The sequence below is a fragment of the Notechis scutatus genome, chromosome 2, assembly GCF_049901735.1.
Source record: "Notechis scutatus isolate UNSWTSFEM ecotype Mainland chromosome 2, rNotScu1.2, whole genome shotgun sequence".
NCBI classification, from domain to species: Eukaryota; Metazoa; Chordata; class Lepidosauria; order Squamata; family Elapidae; genus Notechis; species Notechis scutatus.
Window position 1 is genome coordinate 76,921,290 of NC_142010.1, and position 12,042 is coordinate 76,933,331.

The window sequence follows — 12,042 nt, forward strand, 5'->3', positions numbered from 1 at the left end:
AGAGATGCTGTTTCCCTCACTTTGCTTCCAGTATTGGCTACCAAAATATACCTATATCAGTGTATCAGCAAACAAGCCACCATGTGGCATGCACTCTGCTACAAATTGAACTCTGTCATTTTAATAATATAATCATTCCTAGAAATTCCTCGGTTCCCAGGAAGAAGGGGAGGGCAGACTCACCCATATTCATTGAAAGATGATGTAAGAATAACTGAAGATATAAGGTTGAGGGATGATTTTGGGGGGAATCACTATTCTGCATATTTGTGACTTTACTTCATGCAGTATTCTCCACTTTTGCTATTGGCTGTTTGTTCCTAAATAACTAAGCTTAATGAATGTGTTCTGAATTGCAGTCTTAATGTAGGCCATGTGCCACTTGCCCAGGCTGTGAAAACATCGAAAGACAGCGCTGAAATACTAACCATTTGGGGAGGATAGATAGCCATAGAAAAACTGAGAGATGGTGGTGTATGTAGTGGTGGTGTATTTTAGTTTCCAAAATATATTGTATTTGTACCCCATCATATTCAAAATACTCTTCAGTAGTTTACAATCCTCATTTCATAATCTACTTTGGCTGCTTTCCACCCTTCAATTCTTCTTTCCCAGGAAGTTGAAAAAGGAAAAAAATGAAGTATGGAAAATTTATGGAATTCCTTTTGTTGTCATGTTTTCTATCTCATGAGGATCACTGAAGCAGTATGACTTGATTTTACCACAGCATAAAAAAATGATTTTTCATATACAATATATTGTTTTAGATGTGCATTTCTAAATTTCTCTAATGTAGGATAGTCTAGAGCTGAAGCTGCACTTGCCAGCTCTGGCCTCAGCCTCCAAATTCTGCCAAATTCTCATATGCATTGCAGCCATGTCCAGTTATATGATGGATCACATGCATCAGAACCTAGTACAGGTTCATGCCATTCCCAAATTATCTTTTCTGATTGCAAATACAAGCCAGTACTATTGGAACATGATCAAATCAACCTTTAAAAGAGTATTTTAAATGGGGCCTCCTTGAGCTGTATCTCCTCTCTCCTCCCTCCCATTGAAGTGTTCATGACACATTATTTCTTGCTTGTTCTTTTTTTGGAGCTAGAAATTTCCTAACTTGTGGTCTTTTTCAGAAAACGAGAAGTGTCTTCCTCCAAGCAACCAGGCACAAAGAATCACTACTGAAGGATTAGCAGCCTTTGTTGCCTCATCCTTTGTTTTCCAAGAAAGATTCCCTGGGCCAAGGCACTGACACTGTTCTCCTAGCCCACCACACCACACCTGAGTTGTGCAGGATGGATACCTTCACTCCAGGGCAAATGGGCTCTCTTTTGGTTCTGATAGCAGTAGCTATCTGGCAAGGTAGGTCTTCTTGTTCATTCCATTCACACATCAATAAACTGTAGCAGCTGGGAACAACACAGAAATTTTTCTAGCTGTAACCAACCAACCCACCTACAATGGATTACAAATGTCTTCAGCCCCAGCCTTTAAGGTCATTTGTTATTTTGGTTGTTGTGATGGAAGTTGCAATCTAATATCTCTGGAGGGTTCCAAATGAGGAGAGCTGGGTTAGAAAAGTAACAGTGTTCTTTAGTGTTTTTACATGTACTGCAAAAGGATAAAGGATAAAAATGTGTTTTCAAAATTTCTGTTTGAAGGAAACTAATGGTCAGCCAAATCTGTTGCTTTTATTGATATGATTGCCAGTTGGATACACCCAATATTGCATTAAAGTGTACAGTTTTACTTTTAAAACTTTGATCATTTTCTTCATTCTTTTTTGAATAAATTTACTAACTTGTTGAATATTCAAATGTAACATTCACTTTGTTTATATGCAATGCCTGTTTTGGAAAAAAATAAATTTTGGGATTGGGTGCTTAGTGTTTTGTTTTGTAATCAAGTGATAACTTTTTGACTAGGTTACTAACAAATTAAACATAGAAGCTGAAGCAGTTCAGTTAGGACAAATGACTATTTTCTGCTCAAAAGATTAGTAATGTGTTATTCCATTTGCAAGTGAGGAAAGTTTTTCTCCACCAAGAAGCATCTACTTTGATTTCTAGTTCTTAATTGCTTAAGTGTACTTCGTCAGTCCTGTACAGCACCTTCAGCATCTAAATGAAGATTTGATCAAAATATTTTAAAGTAAGGATATCTTTTAGAAACATTTTACATGATCAAAGCATGTCTGTAATCTTTTCTCAAGCTTTAACCACAGAAAGTATCTCATTCCACCATAAATGGTACAACTAAACTGTACTGTGATTGTCAGTCTACTTTTTCTGGTAAATATTTTAACGAAATATTTACCAGAAGAGGGAGAATGAATTTTCATCAAGTAAATTCTCCCTAATAAATTGGCAGCATCAAAAGTTTTCAGCCACAATGGGGTTAAACTGGAAAGTTCACACTGTACAAAAGGTTGTCCGTACTTCTTTTAGTTTCCAAAAGTCAAGAGGAAGAAGTTTCATGTGTGTGCTTGGTAGAAGACAATATGCTTCAAACTATCACTGAAGGTCACTATTATGCAACACAGTGATGTGGCAAAGCAGTGGCCAGTTGTTACTGAAAATATGAAGGAAGTAAGCCAGGATCCATCTTGGCAATGTTCTGAAACTCCATGCAAAACTTTAACTCAGCATTAGAATTGGCAAAAGAGATTTTTTTTTCATACTTTGAAGAAACTGAAAATTGGTTTTATATCATTAGGGCTGCATCAATGGTAACAAACATAGCTAAAAAATAGTATAATTGAATATTAGACTAATTGGGTTTAGATAGAGAGGAGTGCTGCATATTTGATTTTGCTATGCTGCAGATTTTTGCAATCTTCATGCATTAGTATCAAGTACTATGTTATATTTAAAATGTGCCAGGTCTACTGCCCTTTGACCCATTTCTGACTGTGTTCTTGCATTCAAAACCTCACTTTGGTAAGGGTAGAAACTGTTCCAAAATTACTGCTATCATATTTTTTTTGCTCCCTTTCATACAGCCTCAACCATTTCCTGCTTGTGTCTTCCAGTCTTGCCCACAATTCATAAATCCCTTTGTTTGTTATATGTGTAGCTCCTAACCTTATGTGTAGCTCCTAAACCTTTGTCTATAGGGAATGATACCATGCCTATATAGGATTATCTTTTGAATATGGGAATTAGTCCATTATTTCTCTTGGTGGAAGACTACTACAAGCTCTCAAAAACTTTCCAGTTAAACATGGAGTATTCTGGCCAGGCATTCACTGTGCTACAAGAGGTAGTAACACTTTCAAACATGAAAAAAATAGGCTTCTCTGTCTTACCAACTGGAGGGGTTTTTTTTTAATTTGTATCCTTTCACAAATAACTCAGGGTAGTGAACATATCAAACACACCTTCCCTCATATTTTCCCCATAACCACCTCCTTTGAAGTGAGTTGGGCTGAGAGTCATTGGCTCAAGATCACCCAGCTGGCTTTTACAGATTAGTTGATGCACTCCTTTAAGTGTATCAGCCCTCCTCAATTCATTCAGTCTCTTTCACTTTTTTTCTTACTATAGAATATCTTTACTCCTTGCCTCCCTCAAAAGGCATTCTTTGTCTTTAGTCAAAGCATTTTCTTTTGCTCTTGGGTGCTCCTTTAAGTCTGTCAGCTCCCTCATCTCTTTTTACCTCATTCACTCTTTCGCCATCTTAGCTTATCTTAACTTTGCCTCCTTCCAAAGCTGCTTTTTTTTTTCTCTTTAGTTGAAGCCTTTCCTTTTGCTGTTGCTTTAATATCTGAGTCCAGCTCCATTTCTGGCTGGTCTATTTTCTTTGGTTTAACTACAGGCATAAAATGGATACCTTAGGTCTATCAAGGTAGTAGTTTTTTCTAAGGGAGAATCTGTCCCTTCTACCTTTCCTATGTCTGTTTATGTGGTGCAAGTTCTGGTTAAGGGGTCTGGTTTCTACAGCCAGGATTGTTGGTCATTTCCTGCAAAGTCTGACTTCTTCTGTGAGGGCCAAACTCTGTTCCTTTTGTATTTAGGGTTCATTTTCTTTTCATGGAGTGTTTAATGAACTCCTTGAGCTTAAGCCATCTCCATTTGTGTGGTTGCCACCCTGTTGGCTATCCCACTTTTATACAGATATCCTACCCTGCTTCCCACTTTTGTCATGGGTTCTTTTCAGTATATCCATTTCAGTGGGCTCCAAACAAGCCAACAGCAACATAGGTCCAACACACACAAGCATTCACAAGCTATTACTACTACTCACCCCTATTCCAATCTTCCCCACTTCTATTCCTACAGCTATTATTTCTTCTGAGAACTACTACTCCTATTTCTTCCAAGTACTGCTAGAGAAAATTACACCTTTCTGGCTTTCTGGCTTCCTGACTTCCACACACAAACAGAAACTTATTCTCTCTTCCCCACCACCACATACTGCACTCTGAGCTGCCTCTCAGCACAGCTTTTATAATCAAGGTTGCCGGCCTGGCTGGGGAGAGGCCTTAAAGAGACAGGTGGACAGCAGCACAGGTGCTGGCCATTTTCTGGGTAGCCCATTTCCTCAGAGCTGTAAGGAAAAGATGAAAACAGAAGTTAATCACCCAATTCCAAGTAAGAAAGAGATGGAATGTCCTTCATGGCTGGTTTTGTTGTACAGATGAAAAACCTATTCCCTCTCTGGTGCTCTAATTTCCCCCAAATTTTACACATTCCCAGAGGACACTTTGACAGGAAGCAAGCTTTAAAAGTCAAAAACAGGGTTGACAAATGGGCTTCTTTTTGAAAAAAAGTTGAAACATTTTGTTCCTCTGCTGAGTGCTGTAACTCTAACTTTCAGAGCTAGGAAAGGGGAATCATGGTTTGTTGTGTGCCTTTTGATATCAGAGGAAAGGGTACTCATGGTTTATTGTGTGCCTTTTTTTTAAACAGACCATGCAAAAATCTTCTTTTTAATGAGAACACTTAACTTCAATAAGTGAAAGTCATAGAACACTAGATATTGGAAAGACAGCCCAGTTCAGACCTTATAGACCATCTTTTCTTCCTCTTCAGATAAGCTCTACTTAATATCTTTTATGGCTGTTATTATTGATAAACCTGAGATGAGAATAGATTTGATGGACAGCTGGATAGAGAAAGCTGAAGGATGGGAAAGGATATGTTGATCCCATATCTGTGTACATGCTAGCAAGAGAAATTCAATGACAGCATTAAGACTGTCCTTATAGCCCTACAAATGATAGCTCTACAAATTAATCTGTTGTATTCTCAGTCTTTATCCAAATATTTGGTGGATTTCAAAATTAATCTTTATCAGATTGTTCCACTCTTTACCAAAGAGTCAATCTAAATTCAGTTTGTTCTAGCTGTGTGATTTTCTGGACCAGTCTGAAAACTCAAGAGTTCTTTGGAAGCTTAACAAATGGAGAACAAATTTCCCTAAATAAATAAGTTAAATTATTCTTATTGATGATATAAGCAGCCATTGAGAACTGTTCTGTTCCATTTCAGCAGGAGTCTTCAAACTTGATAGCTTTAAGACTTGTGGACTTCAACTCCCAGAATTCCTCCTCTAGTCTGTTAGCTCAGGAATTCTGGGAGTTGAAGTCCACAAGTCTTAAACTTCCCAAGTTTGAAGACCCTTGCATTTCAGTTTACCAAGGGTTACAAGATAACCAGTCAGTCTTTTTGAACAATACATGGAATCTTCTGTACAAAGTGAATTAAGTGTTCCTTGATAAAATAAATATGCAAAGAAATAAGACTTGAAATAGCTGGATGTGTAGAGTACTGTTTATGGTTCTGGTTATTATTTATTCTAAAATTTTATATACTGGATTGGCCTTTGCACTTCTTTCAATTTGCTGACATAAAGATGCACCTGGTTTATTAAACACTGAGTAACACTAAATATTTTGTGCCAGATTAATTTTATAAATTTAGAATCAACAATGTATGCTAGTATGCTAGTTTTAGTTTCATATAGTCATATTTCAATTTCAATAAAATAATAACTAAAATAATTCCAAATTAAGTCAAGTTTGGAAGTCCAGGGAATTGATATATTGGCAGAGAACCCCTTTTGGTGTTGAAGGATCTGGGATTGAGGAATCCTGGCTTAGGAATTGTTGTACTCCATAGCAATCATAAACACCTCTTGAGTAATCTTGAACCCAACACATATAGGTGGTCATTTGTTGGACCTTGTTTTTGTTTCAGGGAAGATGTTAGATGATGTGGAAATTAAGGGGATTTCTAGTACTACATTGCCATGGTCAAATCATGCCTTGATCAAGTTGCAATTGTTAGCCACCCATGATTTCTGCAGGACCATATTCAGATGGTCCATCCCAAAAGCCTATTGGATCAAATTGGTTTCCAAAGGGAATTTTTCCAGTGTTCTAGTAAGCATTTCTGTGAAATATCTGATGAATAAATGGTAATGGGATGCAAACTGGGTTCTAAACAGTATTTTTCATTCCCACCCCCAAGCCACCTCTTTCTGGATCCCTCCCTCAGTTGGTGACCCTTTGAGACATGAAGCACCAGAAATGATACCTATAAGAAGAAAGTGGATTTCTGGAACATTCTGGAACAGTTCTTGCAGTTAGGAGATGCTTCCAAATGGCCAAACAAAATCTACCTCCTTACAATTTGTCTGTGTGAATCAGGCACCATAAGTCATGAGACATTTTGCAATATGCACCACATCATTTAATAATGGAGTTGCCAGTCCCAATTGTGGTTAGTAAGTGAGGGCTACCTATACTGTGTCTAGTTTTGGTTGCCACAATACAAAATGGATGCTGAGAATGGAAGAGCAGACTGTTAAAAAATGCAGACATCCATAGCTTCAGGAAGCAGGCTGTTCAATACCTTGGTAGCTCTTAAAGTCATGAAATTCTTCCTTATTTCAAGTTTGGATGTATCAGTATAAAGCTTTGACCCATTGGTTCTTGACTTCCAAACCATGAAAGGATGTCATAGGGCAGAGGATGTGGTTTTATTCGCCAGAGCATCCAAAGATAAAAAATTTTTACTGTTCCATCATTGGAAATTTTCAAGGAAAGATTTGTCAACCATATATCCAGGGCAGTGGGAGGATCCTTGCACTGGGCAGAGAGTTGGATTAGACCTCAAGATCCCTTCCAATGTTAACAGATAGTTAACAGATAATCAGAGTCCAACCCCCCTGCCCAAGCGGGAGACCCTACACCATTTCTGACATATGGGAGTCCAATCTCTTCTTGAAAGTCTCAAGTGATGACACTCCCACAACTTCTGGGGGTAAGCTGTTCCATTGGTTGATTGTTCTCACTGTCAGAAAGTTTCTCCTTATTTCCAGATTAAATATCTCCTTGTTCAGTTTCCGTCTATTATTTCTTGTCTGGCCTTCGGGTGCTTTAGAACAGGGGTCCCCAACCACCGGTCCGCGGACCGGTACCGGTCCGCGGAACAAGTCCTACCGGGCCGCTGGCTTGCTGGGCGCCGCCATCTTTTTTTGATGAAAAAGTGCTTCCGGTGAGCTTTTCCGGTAGAAAGCTCACCGGAAGCACGTTTCATTACGCCGTGAGCTTTTCTGTGTAGAAAGCTCACCGGAAGCACTTTTCATCAAAAAAGATGGCGGCGCCCAGCTGATGCCGGTACCGGGCCGCGGCGCCCAGCTGATGCCGGTACCGGGCCGAGGCGTAAAAAGGTTGGGGATCACTGCTTTAGAAAATGCTTGAGCCCTTCCTGTCTGTGGCAGCCCCTCAAATATTGGAAGACTGCTATCATGTCTCTCCTGGTCCTTCTTGCTGGCTTTCTATAAAGTCTCTGTGGAGAGCACTCTGACATACTGTCTGGGTGTATGGGATGCAGGCTCCACAGCTGAGGACAGGAAAACTGTACAGAGGGTGATAAACACAGCTCAAAAGATCATTGGTTGCCTCTGCCCTCCCTGGAAGACTTAGCCAGGTCCCGCTGCCAAAGCAGAATCAAGGCCATCATATAAGACCCCTCACACCCTGGCAATTATCTTTTTGACCTGCTGCCGTCTGGATGGTGCTTTAAGTGAATAAAATCCCATACCACTAGATTAACAAATAGTTTCTTTCCCTGGGCCATCCGAACCGCAAATAAACACAAAGCCACTACTTTATTAAGATGTGAAAAGATGTGAAATCTCAATACCTCATTTAGATGTATAATAACATATTACACTACAATCCATCTCTTGTGTATCATACTCGGCAAAGTGTTACAGTCAGTGTTGGATGTATATTTTGTGTATATTCGTAGATATTGTACTCTCTGATTGTAAATGGAGACGTGGGTACTTTATTTTTCTATCTTCATTTTTAAGTGCTCTGGTTTTATTGTATTGCGAACAGTTGCTGGGGTACATCCATAGTTTTGTTGTACTTGTACAATGACAATAAAGTTTGTCTTCTTCTTCACCAGACTAGCCAAGCCCAGTTCCTGTAACTGTTCTTCATATGTTTTAGTCTCCAGTCCCCTAATCATCCTGGTTGCTCTTCTCTGTACTTTTTCTAGAGTCCCTACATCTTTTTTATAGTGCGGTGACCAATCAATGCTATGATTCTATGTTGGAAAAGCAACAAACAAAAGCTGGAAGCAAGGAAGTGTTACTTGCTAAGATGTTTAATTAAAATTCGAATTCAAAGATACTAACCAAGTATAGCCATATAAAACAAAATAATATAATAGCAGAATAACAGAGTTGGAAGGAACCTTGGAGGTCTTCTATTCCATCCCCCTGCATGAAACCCTATATCATTTCATACAAATGATTGTCCAATCTCTTCTTTAAAACTTCCATGTTGGAGCACCCACATCAATTGGGACAAGTTGTTCCACTGATTAAGTGTTAGGAAATTTCTCCTTAATTTTAGGTTGGTTCTTTCCTTGATTAGTTTCTATATGTTATTTCTGATCCTGCCTTCAGGGACTTTAGAAAACAGCTTGACCCCTCTTTGAGATTGGCAGCCTCTAAGATATTGGAAGACTGCTATCACATCAGCCCTAGTCCTTCTCTTTGTAAGACTAGACATACCCAATTCCTGCAACCGATCATCATATGTTTTAGCCTCCAGTCCCTTAATCATCTTTGTTGCTCTTCTCTGTAATCTTTCTAGGGTCTCAACATCTTTTTTATATCATGGCAACCAAAACTGCACATTTTCACCCAACCGAAAACTGTCAGATGGGGTAATTTTTATTTTATATGTCAGCAAATAGAACAATTAACATTGGCCTGGTTCTAGCAAGAGACAAGCAGGTTATGAAGATGATAAAAGAGATGTAATCTTAGCATTAATGTATGTTTTCTCTAAGACAGGAGGCATAATTCTGATACAAAAGTTACCTCACCCAAGTCTAGATCCTGTTTCAGAAACACCAAAAATATTTGTTTATTAATCCATCAGCACATTTCAGCAAGCTCAGTCAATAGGCCAGCCCCATTCATCTCAATCCATTGAGCTCTGAGATTGGCTCAACAGTTAAGTGAGAGGGTAAAGGTAAAGGTTCCCCTCGCACATACGTGCTAGTTGTTTCCGGCTCTAGGGGATGGTGCTCATCTCCATTACAAAGCCGAGGAGCCAGCGCTGTCTCCGTGGTCTCCGACATCTCCGTGATCATGTGGCTGACATGACTAAATGCCAAAGATGCATGGAACGCTGTTACCTTCCCACCAAAATGGTCCCTATTTTTCTACTTGCATTTTTACACGCTTTCGAACTGCTAGGTTGGCAGAAGCTGGGACAAGTAACAGGAGCCCACTCTGTTACGCAGTGCTAGGGATTCGAACCATCAAACTGCCGACCTTTCTGATCGACAAGCTCAGCATCTTAGCCACTGAGCCACCGCGTCCCTCTAATTAAGTGAGAAGTCTCACATTAAAACCAAATTTGTGTCATTGGATTGTAGCCATGACATTCTGAGTTTTGTTTTTGTAGAACTTAAACTAGAGAATGTTGATGTCCCCTGACACTATGTGAATCAGAGCTTACACACTGGTCAATACTCATGTTTAAAAAAATATTGTTAATAATTGTAACTTATGGGTTTTACTTTTCTTGTCAAAGAAGCTTAGGACACATCAGAAAGTAATCAAAGTTTAATATGGACATAAATAATAAAAAGATCCAGCTGTTTAAAAATGTTTTAAAAACTTAAAAAGAAAACATCACAAACTAAGAGCTGAAATCTATGGGGAGCCCCTCCCTCCCAAGGTAATAGCAGAATTCATTTCAGGGGACTGCCATGAGCATGTCATAGAGGCCCATCCCACCCTATTGCTCCCTCAGTCAAGTACTAAAAAACAGAAGTGAAAGAACAGCAAAATTGAAGAGTTAAAATAGGGAGGGGAGGATGAGGCAGGGGAGACAACCACAGAAGAGGGACAGAGACCTCCAGTCTCAATGTGTTTCCTCTGTTGCTGAAAGGGACTAAAAAGTTTGTCTTCTCTGATGCTTTCCTCAGCAGATCTGAGTCACAGAAATATTTCTCACTTCCCCATCTTTTCCTTATATATATATATATGTGGTGCTCAAAAGAAATCACTGACATTGCATAAAAATAGTGTATGTTTTTGGGGGAAGAGAGGAATAGTTTTTTAGCTCTTATAACCACTTGAAGCCTTTTCTTCCTTTTGTTTCTTCCTTGACAGCCATTGAAAGCTGTTGTTCATATTCTGGAATCTGGTATTTTGTTTCATTCTTAATGCTCCATACACGATTTCACTTTTTCTTTCTTTATCTTTTTATGGGACACTGTTACTTAAAACAATGTTTTTCAAACCTGGCCATTTAAGATACATGGATTTCAATTCCCAGAATTCCCCAGACAACCCAATCCCAACCCCCAAACATGGAAGACTTAGTTGCTGTAGCCAGAAAAGTTGGGGGATGCTGCTTTACAGTACTCTCTGAGTCAACATTTTGCCCCCAACAATCTGGGTCCTCATTTTACCAAACTTGGAAGGACAGAAGGCTGAGTCAACCTTGAGGTTTTCAGGATCAAACTCCTGACTGTGAACAGAGTTTGCCTGCAATACTTGATTCTAACCATTGTGGCATCATGGCTCAATAGTAGTAGTAGTAGTAGTAGTAGTAGTAGTAGTAGTAGTAGTAGTAGTAGTAATAACAACAACAACAACAACATAGAACTATTTTATTTTCTTGATTCCCCATCTTGATTCCCCTTGATTGTTCCATCTCTCATTATCAAGCAAATTATATCTGTACAGCTTTTGACCAGGATTGTCCCAGAGTTGTCCTCTACTCCTGCTATCCTGCCCACTCTCCTAGTCCTGAGGAGTAGGGATATCCAGACCTGAGAAGAGAAAGGGCCAGTATATCCATCAGTTACAAGTCCTTCTCCTTTGCCTGCCCAAGTTAGCATGTGCATCATCTCTTTGCCCCTGTTTTGAACACCAGAGCAAATAGTAAGACTTAGATAAGGGGAAGGATCTTCCCAGATTGTCCCTGGGTTTGAAGTGAAGCTTTTTTTGTCCCTGTGCATTTCCTAAGAAATATTACCTTAAATATAATGAATGACTTTTAGTGTTCCATCCCAAATGCATATTTATCAGCTTAGTTTATCTGCCAATAAATGCAGAAATAAAATAGGCAGTTAGGACATGTATTATTTTTTTTGGATGGATTATTTCTATTTGTTGACCTTTGGTCAACAGCTGCAAGCAGCAAAAATACTGATGCAAAAAAGTATGTGCCCCAGACGCTTTTTATCTTTGAAAGATTAGGAACATTAAGCCCCTTTCCAGAAATTTTTGGGCTTTGGCAAGTTCTGGATATGCAAAAATTTTCCAGACACATGGAGCAAATAGTTTGGGAAGCCCAAATACATAATGTCTGTGCATGTATGATAAATGTGAGAGAGGTTTGGGACATTTTTTTTTTAAAAAAAATTCCATTCAGAACCATATCTATAGTTAAATAATGTGCTCTTTAAGAATGTAGGCTACATGACTTTCGGTTTGACCTCGCTGCTTGATCGGCACAGGGGAACGGGGCTCCGCATCCCCACATCGAAT

General features: G+C 39.1%; 1 protein-coding gene across 1 annotated transcript in view; it reads left to right on the top strand.

Moving 5' to 3' along the window:
• The first annotated feature begins 1,136 nt into the window (after nt 1-1,136).
• Nucleotides 1,137-12,042, top strand: part of CSF1R (colony stimulating factor 1 receptor) — a 55,033-nt gene continuing 44,127 nt past the window's right edge. Inside the window, exon 1 of the mRNA XM_087955184.1 lies at nt 1,137-1,365. Within this exon, the coding sequence (XP_087811310.1) occupies nt 1,299-1,365 (67 nt within the window). The 5' untranslated portion in view covers nt 1,137-1,298. The remainder of the gene's footprint in view (nt 1,366-12,042) is intronic.